This window comes from Diabrotica virgifera, chromosome 4 (genome assembly GCF_917563875.1).
Source record: "Diabrotica virgifera virgifera chromosome 4, PGI_DIABVI_V3a".
Taxonomy (NCBI): domain Eukaryota; kingdom Metazoa; phylum Arthropoda; class Insecta; order Coleoptera; family Chrysomelidae; genus Diabrotica; species Diabrotica virgifera.
In genome coordinates, this window is record NC_065446.1 from 47,191,173 (window position 1) to 47,209,782 (window position 18,610).

The 18,610-nt window shown below is 32.1% G+C and overlaps 1 protein-coding gene across 2 annotated transcripts in view; it reads right to left on the reverse strand.

Moving 5' to 3' along the window:
• Window positions 1–2,686: 2,686 nt before the first annotated feature.
• The window catches only part of LOC114340578 (thyrostimulin beta-5 subunit-like), a 130,824-nt gene continuing 114,900 nt past the window's right edge, over window positions 2,687–18,610 (reverse strand). For both annotated transcript variants that reach the window (XM_050649104.1, XM_050649103.1), the window contains exon 3: window positions 2,687–3,124. In XM_050649104.1, coding sequence (XP_050505061.1) covers window positions 2,921–3,124 — 204 coding nt within the window. In that variant the 3' untranslated portion in view covers window positions 2,687–2,920. The remainder of the gene's footprint in view (window positions 3,125–18,610) is intronic.

Genomic DNA, 18,610 nt, shown 5'->3' on the forward strand with positions numbered 1-18,610 from the left:
ATAAAATATCAGTATAAAATAGTATAAAGAAAAATGTCAATATTAATACTTTCAAATATTAGATAATCAAATTGTATTTTATTTTTTTTTATGTATCTTGATTAATAATTGACTTGCAGTGTAGTCAATTTCGTAAATTATTAAAACAAAATTATTAACGAGATGATTCAAAATCCACTTACATAAAGAAGAACATCGGGACGCCTTGTTCTCTCTGCTCAGCTACCAGGGGCTTCACTAGGTGTTCCTTCCGTAGATCACAGGAGTGAGGTTGTTCGGAGATGCTTTCTTCTTTAAGGGTCGTCTTGTTCTCTCTGATCGGCTACCAGGGGCTTCACTGGGTGTTCCTTCCGTAGTTCACAGGAGTGAGGACTTCCGTAGATTCTTTGATCCGTTAAGGGATAAGAATCCGCCGCTGCCAGTGAGTATACACGTGTTCTAGCAACGTTAAACGGATCCTACTGACTGCGCCAATTGTTAGATCACTGATAACGTATTTGACTTTTTAAAAAAAGATTTTATTTGTTACACAATAAGTTTACATAATAGTACAAAGTTAAATTAATTTAAAATGACTACAATAACTGGACTGGTCGAAGTTGCAGCTAAGAGTGGTCCCGGCATCTGAAAATGGTAATTTATAGGTTTGGTATAAAGTGCTGAATCGCTGTTCCCATGAATGTTGGCCAACGGTTCGTACAAAGTTCCTCTGCTGCTTGCTCAGCGGTTTGTGTGGGAATGGTATGATGAAATATGAAGTCGGCGAACTTAGGCTAGTTCAAGGTTAATATTCTCTCATATAACATATATATATATATATATATATATATATATATATATATATAAAATCCTCTTTCTCAGTGTTTGTTGCCTTACTCCTCCGAAACTACTTGACCGATTTTTATGAAATTTGGCAGTTAGACTCCCTGCTTTTCCAACGGTATCCAACGCTATCCAACGGTATATAAATCGTCTCTCTAGGTCAATTAGTTTCCGAGATAACAAAACGAGCCCGTAGGACAACACGAGAGCACGAGAGACGACATTAAGCACACGAGAAGAACGAGCGAAAATTGTACTAACATCCGTGAAATTATGAAGTTTGTAATTTTTCGATTACTATTTTTAATGTACAAAAAATATTTCAAAATTTTGCCGAAGGAGTATGTCTCTGGTATAATAATCAAAATTTTGGCGGAGGCGCATATCTAGTATAATCAAAATTTTGGCGGATGCTTTTGGTGGAGGCGCATCTCTGGTATAATAATCAAAATTTTGACGAAGGGGTGTATCTCTGCTACAATAATAATTTTTTCCCCAAAAAACTGGCGCAAGAACAATTCGCTCTCTGTCTCAATAGGTCCTTCCGTTAGTTTACTCTTTTAATGCTTTTAAAATTTTACCAAAATACAGAAGCATAAAATCAAAGGCTATTGTTGATCAAAAAATTTTTCTATAAAATATTTTGTAGAACACCTACGTTTTTTAGAGTTTATACAATTATTACACAGAAAAGCAACTGCCGAAAAGCCACATTTACTCGAAGTCAATTGCTCGATTAAAAAAGAAAATTGTATATCTAAAATATTTATTCACAATAATACAAAATATAGACATAAGAAAGATAGTATAATAGAACAAATTATATGATATCCCACGTATATAATCGTATATTAATTTATGCTGAAAACATCTTTATTATAAATCTTAAATATGTTTGTGCTTTGGAAATATAAGAAAAATAACGGCAGAAATTTATTTCCGCTCTAGAACAAGAACAAAGTTTAAATGAACTAAAAATTGAACAGTGTGGTCCTTCTCAGAGGCATTTTTCAGTATGTCACAAGTGACCGCAAAAAAGGTAAGTCCGTGATAATACACATTTATAACATTTATTATAATCTGACATTTAAGTTAATTGTGACAGTTGTCAGAATCGTAATCAACCAAATATGAAAAGGGTATTGCAGTTTAACCCTTTAATTTGCAATTTGGTATAAAAACAAATCAATTGTGTTTATTGCATTTATAAAATGGTATTTTCTTTGATTTGTATAGTCTTATAAATTGTACAGATTATAGTCGTATATATAATTCGTAAATCATTTTTTGTTCGATTATAGCGCCGACTATCAACAATTAGATTAAATGTTATAACAAACTGTGATCACGGACGTACCTTTTTTTCTGTCACTTCCAACTTAATGCGTTAGAAAGAAATCGAAAAACTGTGATGCACTGAAAGATGTCTCTGAGAACGAGTATCCATAAGTGGCAAACAACCTCAAAATGGTCATAGAAGATATAGAGATAGCATTGATAGGTTATTGCGTTTAATAAACAATTACATATTATGAACCACAAATTAATATCTGTGATTATATACGTGGAATATCACATAATTTGTCCTATTAAATGTACCTCTCTTATATACCTACAAATTTTGCATTATTGTGAATAAATATTTGGAGATATAATTTTCTTTTTTATTCGAGCAATTTGTATTTCGATCAATTTTTATATCGAGCAATTCATTTTCGAGCAGTTGATTTTGAGTTATTGATCTCTAGCAATTGCGTTCGACCGATTGATCTAGAATTAAAATTATGACACATTATCTAATTATGACACATTATCTAAGGTGCAACGAAGTTCACCGGGTCAGCTAGTATTAAATAAAACCAAGTACACAATAATTCTATTTATTTTCTCCTCAGTAAATTAACGACGTTAATAATAAAATAAATTACAAATATAATATGTACGAATATGCAAATATGTATAAGAAAAAAAAACTAGATAAGAAGAAGTCGGTTACGGGATCGGTGAAGAAATGGAAAGATTACATTTAATATCCTTAATCAAAACCTTTATCTATTGTTTGTCATTATATGAATCCCAAAGTTGACGAAAGTGACCTTTAAGAATTGAACGAATTACAATTAGTATCGGTAGTTGTGCACGTTTGACATTTACATTCAGTAGCAGTTACATATTCGTAATAGTTAGTACCTGCCTTGACGCCGTCTTCGCAGTATCTTAGGACCGCAAACATTTCCGTACGACCGGAGTGGATACAGACGGGATGATGGGATATCTTGAATGGAAATCTCCAATCTGGTATCTGAAACAAAGAGAAAAATGTTTTTAAATTAGTAGTCCATGTACACCAGGGAAATAAGACAAAAATATACCATGTTCGGGACACTTGAGCAGCCAAGTTGCAAATGGGTTTTTTGGGTACTATATACCTAATACATTATAAATACAAAAATCCCCGTCACAGTTTGGACGAGAAATTTAGTTATTAACAAATAAGAGTCAAAAATGGAAGTTTTTACGTTTAAATCGCTACAGGTAAAAATAGGGTAATTAAATATCTTATTTATAATATTTTTCTTTTAGTAGATGAGCCAAGGTTTAAAATAGCGCTTTTTGAATTTTGGTCCAATCATTTGTTGCTTCGGATATTGAAAAACAAAACTAAAATTTCGAAAATAAAAGATTTGCTATAACTTTTGCAAAAATTAATTTAAGACTTTCATATTGCACGAAAAGTTGAGTAAAATAGTCCACACAATGCACAAAAATTTTTAAGACGATTAGTCAATTAGTTTAAATTTTATTCAATTTGTTTATCCCAAAGAGATTTTTCTTCGCAATATTATTGCTCAGAAAATATTAATGATATAGCAATTCTGTGAAAACAACGTGAAAGTATAATAGTCATGTTTTCAAAGTATTTAAAAAAACATTAAAAAGTCATTTTTATCACTCAGAAAACATTTTACTAAAATAAAGTCATTTTTGGCTTATAAACAATTTGAATAACTTTGTTAATATTGACTGTAGGCTAAAACTACAACGGGATTTGAAAAACTGGTATTTTTATACGAATTTTTAAAGAAAATTTTTCACCTAGGTTAGTTATGGTCAGAGTTAGCCTTTTTTTTTATTTAATTGGCGGCTACTTTGTTTATAACAATTAAGCAACCTAACTAGAGCTATTTTGAAGTTGAAGATATATAGTTTATGTGTAAAAGTTTGAGTAAACTTTGAACCTCAACAGAGTGGTTAATAAAGTTTTAAAAATGGCGTCCGAACGGAATTAATTCGTGGTCGGTGGAGGGGAATTGTTTAAATCCGTGCACTGAAAAAATGAAACTGATTCTGCAAACATATGCTGCAAATAATATCGCCGGAGCTTGTTGATGGATTTTGATCATAATTGTTTTAATTTGTATGTACTCGTAGTCTTATAGAGTACGTTATGTACGTACACACATCCCCACCTAACATTACAAAATGTTGGGGGAACTCCTCTTATCACTCAGAGATATGAAAAATAGATTACGACCGATTTTAAGACCTACCGATATATACATATACAGGGTGCAACAAAAATACAGGTCATAAATTTAATCACATATTCTGGGACCAAAAATAATTCGATTGAACCTAACTTACCTTAGTACAAATATGCACATAAAAAAGTTACAGCCCTTTTAAGTTACAAAATGAAAAGCGATTTTTTTGAATGTGGTATACTTATGGCAGTAGCATCTTAAGAAAAAATTATAGTGAAATTTGGACATCCCATAAAAATTTTATGGGGGTTTTGTTCCTTTAAACCCCCCCAAACTTTTGTGTACGTTCCAATTAAATTATTATTGTAGTACCATTAGTTAAACACAATGTTTTTAAAACTTTTTTATTTCTTAGTACTTTTTCGAAAAGTCAGTTTTTATCGAGATATTTCGAATATTTGTCAAGTCCACCACATATTTGTATATGGTTAAGTACGATTATGGAGACTTGGTAATGAACATCTATTTATGATTTACATGTTCAGGGATATTTTGAACCATATTAAAAAAGAAGTCACATCTCGATAAAAGGTGCCTTTTCGAAAAAATACAAAGAGGCAAAAAAGTTTAAAAAACACTGTGTTTAACTAATGGTACGGCAGTAATATTTTAATTGGAACGTACACACACATTTGGGGGGTTTAAAAGAACAAAACCCCCATAAAATTTTTATGTAAACATATTGAAAAATAAGCCTCAACTCGATGAAAACTGCCTTATCGAAAAAATACTAAGAGGCAAAAAAAGTTTTAATAACATTGAATTTAACTAATGGTACCACAATAATAATTTAATTGAGACGTACACAAAAGTTTGGGGGGGTTTAAAGGAACAAAACCCCCATAAAATTTTTATGGGGTGTCCAAATTTCACTATAATTTTTTCTTAAGATGCCACTGCCATAAGAATGCCACATGTTTATTTTCAATAAAAAATCTCCAATAGTTTTCGATACATTCGAAAAAATCGATTTTCATTTTGTAACTTAAAAGGGCTGTAACTTTTTTAATGTGCATATTTGTACAAAGGTAAGTTAGGTTCATTCGAACTATTTTTAGTCCCAGAATATGTGATTTAATTTATGACCTGTATTTTTGTTACACCCTGTATAATTTCATAAAAATCGGTCAAGCGATCTCGGAGGAGTATGGAAAATAACACTATGACAGGAGAATTTTATAGATGTAAATATATAGATGGCTGTTAACAAATAGGGGTTGGTGATAAAAGAGTGAAAATTAAGGGTTGTATGTATTTTTTAATTCTATATCATATAAAATTAAGGTAGATAATTTTGTCTAAAAAAATAAAAAAAAATGTCAGGGGGCAACCCCCCTTATAACTTATGGGTATAAAAAATAGATTAGAACCTCTTCTTCGTCCTATAGGATAAACGTGTAAAATTTCATAAAAATTGGCCAAGCCGTTTCGGAGTAGTATGGTAACTAACACTGTTACAGGAGAATTTGATGTATATAGAAGTAACTGCGAATTAAATAATAAAGGTGGCTAACTTTGAGCCTAATTAACCTAGGCAAAAAGTTTTTTCTGAAAATTCCTGTAAAAATACCAGCTTTTAAAATCCTAAAGTAGATTTACTCTATAGCCAATATTAACAAAGCTATTCAAATTGTTTATAAGCGAAAAATGACTATATATTACTAAACTTTTTTCGGAGTGATAAAAACGACTTTTTAATGATTTTTTTCAAGATGTTGAAAACATAAATATTCTTCTTGTATGCGGTTTGCACAGAATTGCTATGTCGTTATTATTTTCTGAACAATAACATTGCGAAAAAAAAAGCTCTTTACGATAAACAAATTGAATAAAATTTAAACTAATTGACGGATCGTCTTAAAAATTTTTGTGCGTTATATGGAATATTTGACTCAACTTTTCTTGCAATATGAAAGTCTTAACGCCATTTTCACAAAAGTTATAGCACAATTTTTATTTTTGAAATTTTATATTTATATTGCAATTTTCGAAGCAAAAAATGATCGGACCAAAATTCAAAAAGTGCCATTTTAAACCTTGGCTGATTTACTAAAATACGATTACTCTAAATAATATATATATAAATATATATATATATATATATATATATATATATAAAAAAAAAAAAAATTTTTATTATATATATATATATATATATATATATATATATATATATATATATATATATATAATTACCCTATCTTTACCTGCAGCGATTTAAACGAAAAAACTGCCATTTTTGACCTTTACTTGTTAATAACATAATAACTAAGTTTTTCGTCCGAACTGTGACTAGTCCAGGGCGGATCTGTTTTGAGATGGACGTTGAGAGGTGACTCAAATTTTTTTGCAGAAATTGCTTGAAAATAAATCAAATAATAATATTTGAGTTATCCTCCCTCTCAAGAAGGTCCGGAACATTGTTTAAATAATCAAAATGTCAAGAATTGGAGGAAAAATTCGACTTTTTCCTTCGTTTTTTGATTATAACTTTAAAAGTATTCATTTCCGAGAAAAGTTGTACTAACATAAAAGTTGCGTAATTCAATTTACTACAACATAAAATTGGTTAAAACTTTAAAAAATGGTCACCCTAGTTGCAAAATAGCAATAATTGCGAAAAAACCATACAAAAACAAGTATTCGCATTTTACGTTTTTCAACCATTTGTGCTACACTTAGGACCTTCATGTTTCACCCAGAAAAGCTTTATGATACAGTAAAACAATACTGTAAATTTAATTAAGATCGGTTTAATAAATTTTGCAAAATAAATTTTGCAATACAGCTTTCGCAAAAAAAATTCATTTTTTCAAAATGTTACAGGACTGAAAATAAAGCAGATAGCAAGTTGAATTTTTTTTTGCTTATAGAAGTGTACTGTATCTTTCATTTGCAATTCAAAATTAAAATCGATTAATTACCACGGCGTCAGAAAATTTTTGAAATAAACAATAATTTTTGTGCTACGCGCAGGACAGCGGTGTTCGATTCACACAGGTTGATTTCCACCAAAATTTCTCCCAATCTTTATCTAATATATTATTTTCTTACTCTATATTTTGTTGTATTTTAATTTTTTAATTCCACAAAAATCAAACTAATTTTATTATTGTTTGTGAAATATTGTTTAAACAATTGCATATGTTTAAAAATAATAAACTTTTATTATTTAAGTTAAAATATATGAACAAAGAAAGTTTTTGCTAATAAAAGTGTTATTTCAAAAGATAGAGTGTGTGTTTTTATTTTGCAATAAACAAATTTATTTATTTATATCGAAATGTAATAAAAATTAAAATGTATCAATCATTATCAAAGGTTATTGGAATGCCCAATCAGAGCAAACTATCCGCTGTCCTGCGCGTAGCACCAATAATTAATGTTTATTTAAAAAAATTCCTGACGCCGTGGTGTTAATCGATTTTAATTTTGCGAAATTGCAAATGAAAGGTACAGTACACTTCTATAAGAAAAAAAAAATGTCAACTTGCTATCTGCTTTATTTTCAGTCCTGTAACATTTTGAAAAAATGCATTTTTTTACGAAAGCTGGATTGCAAAATTTATTTTGCAAAATCTGTTAAACCGATCTTAATGAAATTTACAGTATTGTTTTACTGTATCATAAAATTTTTTAGGGTGAAATATGAAGGTCCTAAGTGTAGCATAAATGGTTGAAAAACGTAAAATGCGAATACTTGTTTTTGTATGTTTTTGTCACAATTATTGCTATTTTGCAACAAGGGTGACTATTTCTTAAATTTTTGACCAATTCTATATTATAGGAAATTTAATTACACAACTTTTATGTCAATACAACTTTTCTCGGAAATGAATACTTTTAAAGTTATAATCAAAAAACCAAGAAAAAAATCGAATTTTTCCTTAATTTTTTGACATTTTGATTATTTAAACAATGTTCCGGACCTTTTTGAGAGGGAGGATAACTCAAATATTATTATTTGATTTATTTTCAAGCAATTTCTGCAAAAAAAATTGAGTCACCTCTCAACGTCCAAATGTACTAATATTTTTACAGATGCACCCTGGTCTAGACGGGCATTTTTGTATTTATAATGTGTTAGGTATATGGTACCCAAAAAATCCATTTGCAACCTGGCTGCTCAAGTGTCCCGACAAAAATCTTATTTCCCTGGAGTAATGTGATGAGACCGCTTCCGTCTGAAAAACATTTTTAATTCGGTTTCTCTGCGGATTCATATTCAAAAATGTCCCCTTTAAACAAATCTGAAGGGTGCCGGAAGGAATTTTTGGGCAGAAATTGTTTAAACAATTTTTTTAAACAAATACGTAAGATTACCTTTTATTGCTCCAAAAAATATAGATTTAGGGTTTTTGATTCATTCTAAACAAGAAAGGTATCTTGTGATTTTTCTCAAAAGTTGACAGTTTTCGAGTTATAGGCGATTTAAAATCTAAAAAAAATGCAAAAATACGCATTTTCGAGGCTAAAACACTCATATTTAAATTAGTGTTTTTAAGGGTGCCAATAACTTGGATTGAAGTTTAAACATTCCTTTTCAAGATTCGTAATCGGGTCTAACTTCAATTTAGACCGTAGTTTTTTAATTGTTAATTATGCGTGGCCATCCTGGATTTTCGTCGGTGCGGCGCGCACTATTTTCAAAAATCTCCTATTTTCCTCTGAGAAATATTTTTTCTAGATTCTTTTTGATATTCTAAATCAAATAAGTTTCTTGATATTTTTCTCAAAAGTTACTAGTTTTAAAGTTATAAGTTATCGTACTACATACGAAGTATGAGTATAATAGATAAAGTTATAGGATCGTGCAAAAATTTTTTTTCAGATTTCACCTTTTTTCGACGTTTTGAGTCCCCCTGAGTCTAAAAATAAAATAAAAAAACATGTCGGAAGTATGTACGTACGTACGTATGTACAGTCCGTCTAATTTACTTACCGTTGCACGTCATTATTTACGTTAGAGATCTAAGTTGACATTGTTGCCCAATTACAAAAAAATCTTGAATTCATTTTAAATCAAATACATCACACAATTTTTGCGGAAGTGGATTATACAGCAAAACAAATTAATATTCAATGTAAATAAATAAAAACTTTAGAAATAGAGAACAAAAATTAAGTTATAATCTTACGTTAAAGTACATAATAAAAACAGTAAATATAATGAAACAAATACTTATAGTAAAGAATATAAACAAATATGAAGTGTCATTACCGCAACTGTCAAATAAATGTTAAAAATTTATGCCAAAATATCACCTTTGTTCGATTATAGTTACAGTGTATTCCGAACAAATGTGCTTCATAAAAACGCTTTATAATCCATTTATACAAATTAAATGAAACATATTATTGTGTATTTCGTTAAGTTAGCATTAACAGAAATCTTTAAATATTATTTCTACGCGTATATAATAAAATATGCCTAGTGGCTGTAACGCCAGTGTACTCGGCAAAGTGATTCTAAAAAAGAACACACCTACCGCCTATATATTTCGTGTTGATATCATGTGACGTCTCGGGCTATGACGCGGATGACGTGCAACGGTAAGTAAATTAGATGGAGTATACGTATGTACGTACGAACGTACGTATGGCGCCACCGCCCAGCAAAAACTACTGGACCGATTTCTATGAAATTCGGTATGAGTAAGTTTAAGAGAATTTTGTCGAGAAACTAAGCTTTTGAAAAAAATCTCTCAAAGGGGGGCCGAAATAGGGGGGTTATTTGGGGCCCATTTTTGCAAATTTTGACCGAAACGCATGAAATTTAACTTAAGCTCATCGATAGATAAATAGAAACACGGAATTTGACATTTCCAAATCCAAAATGGCGGCCAGCATGGCTGACCGCCCACCCGACACATTTCCCTACCAATCTAAAAACTTGTTTAAGATAAATTTAATTTGAAAAAATATTTATATAGCCTAAAGATGGGGATACAACAAGAATATTATCGTTTCTCAGAAAAAGTTATTGGTTGCCTATATTTAAGGGGTCAAAATTTGACATAACTTTGAACTAGATTTTCTCAAAAATGGCTCCAAGGAATTTGTTTTGTTTTGGACAAATTTTTGATATCCTATCGATAAATTGAATAACGTTAGTCAGATTTCTTAACTCCTCATAGGAGGGGAGTTATGAATTTTTTATAAAAAATATTCCAGTGCCCGTAACTTCCTCTGTAATAGAAACTAAAATTTGAAATTTGGCAGACAGATATAGTACTTTATTATCTATTATCGCAATAAATTTTACCTACAATATGGCTTCCGGTTGAACCGGAAATGAAAAAAAAATCTTAATGTTTTAGATACGCCTTATATATTTTTACACATTTTGAAAGAATGCAAAATTACCTTTCCAATGACATAAAACTCATTGCTATAACTCAGAAACTCGAAAAGCTACAGAAAATAGAAATTTTGCTAGAATCTTAAGTGTGTCCTCTCTCACACGATCATGGCAGAGCATTATTATAGGGCAGTCAATGAGAGTATTTGGCTCCGAATTTCATCCTACTACATCGATGTACTTGATATTTTCACAGTAAGTAGGGAATAGCTCAAGAAACAAAATCTACCCTATATACTATTTAGCTTTTATCTTGGGGCAATTCCCACCCCTTCAAGGGGGTAGAAAATTTGTTGGTCAAAATAAGCATGGAAGTGGCTAGAGAACCTATTTTTAAGTAAAAAATTGATCTATACTTTTTTTTTGAGAACTCAACACTTTTTGAGATATGCGTAGTTGAAAATTGGCCATTTTCATTTAAAAATGACACGTTTTCGGACGTTTTTTTGTGAATACCTTAAAAACTATGCATCAAACTAAAAACACTATATAATTTTCTTTTTAGATTATAAATTATTTTAGATTAGAACCGAACAGAAGCCTCGGAATTGGACGGATACACAGAAGACGACCCACGCAAATAAAAGGACAAAGAGACCAAATAAACTACGAATTGGCACTTGGAACATCGCATCGTGGAACAAAAGGGAACAGGAGGTTGTGCAGGAATTATGGAGCTCCATAATATTGATATATGTGCCCTGAATGAAACAAAAAAGAAAGGGAAAGGAAATGTCAATAAGAACAAATTTATGCTCCTGTACAGCGGAGTAGATAAAAACAAACGAGCACAGGCAGGAGTAGGCCTCTTAATGCACAATAAATATAGCAGCAGCATTCAAGAAATAAGATACATCAACGAACACATGATGCTGGTTTGCCTTAAACCTCACCATACTACACTTAACATTATCCCCGTATATGCCCCAGATAACAACAAAAACAAGGAAGAAAAAGATGCTTTTTATGGTCAGCTCCAAGATCTACTGGACACCACAATAGCCGGTAGTAAAACAATAATTCTCGGTGACTTAAACGCCAGAGTCGGCAACATACCTGTGGCTGGAGCTACACGAAGATTTAATGAAGAAACGCTCAACGACAACGGAGAAAGACTCCTAGAACTTTGTTTATTGAATAACCTCCGAATTAACAACACATACTTTGACCATCCAATACAGCATAAGATCACCTGGTCAGATACAAGAGGACGTAACTCTATGATTGACTACATTATAACAAACAGACAAATACACCCCAGGGATATAATAGATGTGCGCACTCTATCGTCCGCCAATGTAGGATCCGACCATGGCCTGGTACTAAGGAAAATAAATATAGAAATCAACACACAACGCAAACGAAATCCAAAAGTCGAAGAAAAGTTAAACATAGAAAGCTTAGAAGACCAAGGGACACAAAACTTGTATAGAAACAGACTAACAGAAAAGCTAAACAGCCATAACCTAGAGACTAAAAAGGATATAGAAGAAACCTGGAAAATTATTAGAAAAAGTATCCTATAAGGCAGAAGAAGCTTTAGGTAAAAGAAAAGTCAACAAAAATAAACGTGAATACAAAACTCCATGGTACTCTAAGGGTGAAAGCACTAGCAAATCAAAAGAAACAAGCTTTCCTAACATACAAAAAGTGAAGACACCGGAGGCACGAGACGACTACGTGACAATCAGGAATAGAGTAAACCAAGAAATAGATAACATCAAAAAGGAACACTGGGAGAAATTTACCAAAGATATGGAATACGACCTCTATGGATCCCAGAAAAAGGTGTGGCAGATGATAAGAAGACAAAAAACAGAAATGAATGAATTTATACGGATAGATAACATTACCGAGACACAATGGACTGAGCATTTCGCGAAATTATATGGAGAAGGAGAAGAAGAGAACAGAGAAATAAACATTAATGAAACCCACGATAGAGTACTAATATCAGAAGAAGAGCTACAAGAACGAATAAAAAAATTAAAAAATAGAAAAGCACCTGGTCCTGATAAGATAAATAATGAACTGCTAGAATATGGAGGAAGAACACTACTCAAATGGCTCCTAAAACTATTTGTCGATATAATAAATATCGGAGTAGTACCAGCGGAATGGAAGGAAAGTCTCCTGCTACCGATACTCAAAAAGGGAGACTCGAAAAATCCTGTAAATTATAGAGGCATTAGTCTGATGAACAGCACATTAAAATTGTTGACGGCAGTCATAAAAGATAAAATCGAGGAAAAAGCGAATATGGCAGATGAACAGCAAGGCTTCCGGAAGAACCGCAGCACAATAGATGCAATTTTTATTATCAGGCAAATAGTATAAAAGTCTATTGAATATGGAAAACCAGCATACATGTCCTTTGTAGATTTAAAAAGTGCTTTTGACAGAGTGTGGCGAAATGATATCTTAAATTTATTACAAGCTGAACAAATAGACCACCAGATAATAAGGCTAATTAAGGAAATTAACAAGAACAACAAGACCAGAGTTATAATGTCAACAGGAGAAACAGAACGCATAGAACTAAAAGGAGGAATCCGCCAAGGAGACTCGCTCAGCCCATTTTTATTCAATATGATGATGAATCAAATAATTCACGAAGTCAGAAAACGACATGGATACCACATGGGAGCGCATAAAATCACGATACTATGCTATGCCGATGATGCAGTACTAATTGCTGATAACGAGGATGACCTACAAAGGCAGCTCCACACTTTCAATCTCATAGCAAATAAATTTAATATGAGAATATCGGTAGAAAAAACTAAATGTATAGTGATAAGTAAAGAGCCGCGTAGATGCAAGTTATAAATAGACGGCAAAATAGACAGGAATATAAGAACAGAGACCACAACACAAGCAACAAAAGCGGCAAGAGTAAGTGTTTGCCTCCGAGAAACCATATGGAGAAACAAATATCTGACCACGGGAAGCAAAATAAAAGTATACAAGACAACAGTAAGACCTATCCTAACATATGCAGCGGAGACAAGGACCGATACAAGAAAGACGAAACAACAAATCAACAATATCGAAATGAAAGTATTAAGATCAATAGCGGGCATATCATTAAGAGACAGACAAAGCAACAGAAGTATACGAGAACGTTGCAAAATTCAAAATATTAACAGGTGGATAAAAACAAGAAAGAAAAACTGGAAGGAACATGTAAATCGAATGGAACCAGATAGATTACCGAACATCTGTAAAAACAACAAGCCGTATAGCAGAAGACCCGTTGGAAAGCCGCCGAAAAGGTGGAAAGACAATGTACAGTCAACAACAACTGAAACGGAATAAAAGGCAGACAAACAGGAGTAATCCTAGTCGCGCGAAGAAGAAGAAGAAGAAGAAGAAGATTATAAATAACAAAGAGATTCGTTCCTTCGTAAATTTTCTATTTACATATAATACAAAAAGAGATATGGTAGGTAACAAGAGTTTGTTTTTTGGTGCATGCTCAAAGTGCTCATGCTTTTGTAGTGTTTAAAAAGGCCTTTAAAACGAGCACCGTTAAATGTCGGTTACATTCAAACTAAGCGAGATATGGTGCAAAAAATTATATGACTAATGTACTTTAAGGAAAAATGAGAAGTACCTACATACATTTAACCCCTCATCCACCAGAATTTAAATGCGTTGTTTTTCTTTTGCAATACCTCTTAATATAGTGTTATTTCTACTTTCAAAAAGTTTAGACCGGTTTAAAATGAAAGGTTTTTGAAAAAAATAAGAACAAATTATAGAGCGCATTTTTAAATTTTCTTAAAATTCTTCCTTTTGCTCCATGCAATTCGAAAATAAAATATCCACGAGAAGTGGTGGGAACCGCCCCCATGATAAAAGCGCCATAGTATATAGTATATAGGATAGACTTTGAATTAGGAGATTGGGCTACTCCCAAAATTTCATTAAAATTCATGCAGTAAAATGCAAATATTGTAAACTATTAATTTCTCTATGAACTAAATTTGTAGAAAAATGAACTAATTTGAAATGCAAGTATGACTAATATTCTATTGATCTATGCTATGCAATAATCTATAGTGTGTCCCCGAAATATAGCATCGAACATTTTCTCAAATGCAGGAATTAATGATGCGTAGAACCATAAAATATTTTCAGGTATACAAGGTGTTTCTAAAATATCAAAATAACGAGTAACTTTGTTATTTTTATAGAATGCCAGTATCTAGTACGATAACGATAATAGATCGGTACGATAAAGTTCTCGGGCGGCCCTTCCGTCCAGCGTTTTTTGTAATTTTTCTGATTTTAAATCGCTTATAACTTTAAAATTATTAACTTTTGAGAAAAATGTCAACAAATTTATTTTATTAAGAATATCCCAAAAAATCCATAAACAATATTTTTCGGGGGAAAATAGGAGAGTTTTGAAAATAGTGCGCGCCGCACCGGCAAAAAAACCGGATGGACACGCATAATTAACAATTAAAAAACTACGATCTAAATTGAAGTTAGACCCGATCACTCTTCGCAATCTTGAAAAGGAATGTTCAAACTTGATCCAAGTTATTGCCACCCTTAAAAATACAAATTAAAATATTTAAATATCGAGTTTTTAAGCCTCGAAAATGCGTATTTTCGCATTTTTTAGATTTTAAATCGCCTATAACTCGAAAACTGTAAATTTTTGAGAAAAATCACACGATACCTTTCTTATGTAGAATGACCCAGAAAATCTACAAATATATTTTTTGGAGCAATAAAAGGTGATCTTATGTATTTGTTTAAAAAAATTATTTAAACAATTTCTGCCCAAAAATTCCGTCCGGCATCCTTCAGATTTGTTTAAAGGGCACATTTTTGAATATGAATCCGCAGAAAAACCGAATTAGAAATGCTTTTCAGACGGTAGCGGTCTCACCACATGGACTATATAAAGACCAACGAACGACAAAAGATTTTAAAGTACTAAGCTAACCTACAGTTAATAGTACTGTACTAACAGTACAATCGAACCGTTATTTACACACTAAGCAGCCAAATTAACGCGCCCCTTAAAAAATGGGACATTTTTGATGTCTCGAATTCCCTAAACCTCTTGTCCGATTTGAGCGATTTTTCTATGTTATAGCTTTATTCTTTAACAATATCTTTATAAGAATATTGTTGCTAGACAGGTAAGTTGTCATTGTATACGGGGTGTACCAATCATACTGTGTTTTTTACTTTATCGTACTACGTACGTACAGTAGGAAAAATGAAAGAATACCCATGAACGAATATATAAAACACGTTGTATTTTCCTGTCACCGTGTCACACAAAAAATTGGCCAGCGCACGTACATGTAATAATTATTGTTGCATGTACTTGCACTGGACAATTTTCTTTGTGCCACGGTGACAGGAAAATACAGCGTGTTTTATATGTTCGTTCATGGGTATTCTTTCATTTTTCCAACTGTAGTATAGTATAATAGATAAAGTTATAGGATCGTGCAAAAAAATTTTTTCAGATTTCACTTTTTTCGACGTTTTGAGTCCCCCTGAGTCTAAAATGAATAAAGAGATATGCCGATCCGACATACAGCTCTCATTCAGCGGACTTATTGATTGTTCTTCTTCGATGTGGACCTTGGACCATAGCTGGGTTTTCGATTAAGAAGGCGATATCTCGAGGATATTTTTAACTACTCGCTCCGATGAATGTTTTCGCTCATTTTAACAGATCTATAGATTTGGCATGGTGGTAAATATTATTGAAAAGTTTGTGTTCCATGTGATAAAACTGTTTCGGTGTTTATTTAAAACCTGATTTGTCACATTCATTCACCAATATTGAAATATATTACATTTATGAAAATGGAAAATGATTTCAGTTTAATTAGAGGAACTGGTCCGAATATGGGCCCCCCATTTGTTTTTCTATTGAAACTTGCTTATTATATGTCTATAACAATGCTACATAACATTTATACATGCTATAAGACCTTAGAAAAACAACTACTAACTATGTATTTTTTATAATAAAGTTTATTTATTTTACGGATAATAATATGACGTGAGGCATATTTTTCTAACCAGGCCAGGCTGTCTGAAATATGGGCCCCACTCAAAAACTAACAAAATTTTCTTTTGACGACAAAAATACGAAATAACCTAGCTAACAATTTATGCTTAAAGAATAATAAACATATCTGTGAAAAAATAAAATAAAATTATCTGCAAAAATCGCAAACGTAAGAGTCTTTTTCAGCTCCGGAACATTGTTCATGTGCCCAGAGAATGCATATTAAACATTGAACCCACGTCTCTCTTCTAATGTCATCAGAAAACTGTTGTTCACAAAATAGACATGTGGCATCATTGCTTTCAGGAGAATACTGTACTATTTGTTCTACGTCAAGGTCTTCGTCAGCGGGCAAAAATTCCTCTTCCTCTTCTTCATCCGAACTGCATTTGGTTTTGATTTTTCTGTTGGGTTTCTTTACATTTTCTTTTGGCTTTAGCGCAGAAACTATTCTCTTCCCCTTTCCTTCCTTGGTCTTTACATTTTCTCTTTATTCAACTGAAAACACAGGTCTCTTACCCGTTCTTTCTTTTGATTTTCTTATATTCTCAATTGATAATTCAAGGTCTGAGCTGGGATTACGAACACTCGATACGAATCGTATCCGCCATGTTTTACCATAGCGCCTTATGGTAAAACATGGCGAATACGATTCGTATCGAGTGTTCGTAATCCCTATGCTGATTTATACGGAGATGAAATTATAACTTGAGAACGAGAATTTTTTCTTCCTCTTGAAGACGCTCACTTTGTAACTGATGGGACAGTTGAAAGAACGAATGAACTCATTAATGTTTTGAACGGTGTTCTGGCACAGTTGTTGCGTTCGTTGTGTTCCTAAATGGTTGATCTGGGTCTTTAGAATAACTTGGTCCTTGATCTTCTGAACGAACTGTTATATTTTCTGAAGAAATCGTTTTTGCAAGGTCGCTTGTCAATTCTTCCAAATAAATTTCAGTCAAATTACAAGTTTTCTCAGATTTCAGTTTCTCAGTACTGAAATCAGCATCAGAAAAAATGGTTATATTTATTGGCCCTATTTCAGTTATTTTAAAACCATTCTTAGGTATCTGCTATCTCTGCCGTCTGGCATTTCATAAATAATTCCTTTTCCAATAGTTCTGCTAGATTTATGCGAGCGGTCTGAATATGGGCCCCTAGCCTATATTTACGTCACACAAGGGGCCCATATTTCAAAATATGTACGTTCAAGAAAAATATTAGCTTATGATTTTGTAATTATTTTTTGTTCCTAACCTACATTAAAAGCATTTTCCTTCCTTTCCCTGCCACACAAGCATAATATATCAATTCCGAAAGAATGTCAATAAACACAAATATTACGTAATATAAACTTACCCAATAAAATTTTTTCAAAAGTCAAAATCAAAGGGTCTACACTGTGTAACAACAAAATATGTACTGGTCGAGGAATCTGTAAATATATGACAAGAAAGGGGCCTTCTAGTATATTTGGGCATTTTCTAACAGATAGCACTACTTGTTTCATAGATAGTGTGGTGGCCCATATAAAATACATAGCCCATATTCGGACCAGTTCCTCTATAATTAGTAAAAGTCAGTAAGTTTTCAATTTATCTCTTTAATAGTGAAAATAATTCATAATAATATATCAGTACTAATTAAATCTTATTCTACTAATTCAGGGTCAGTTTTCAGGCCATACCTTGTGGTATATTATAAATAAATTCTGACCTAATAGGTAAAATGACCTTGATCTTAAAAAAAGATTTCGTGGCACATTTTGGTAGTTGTATTGATTCCAAATAAGCTCATCATGTGTAGCGCCTGGATAACGTGTATTTACAT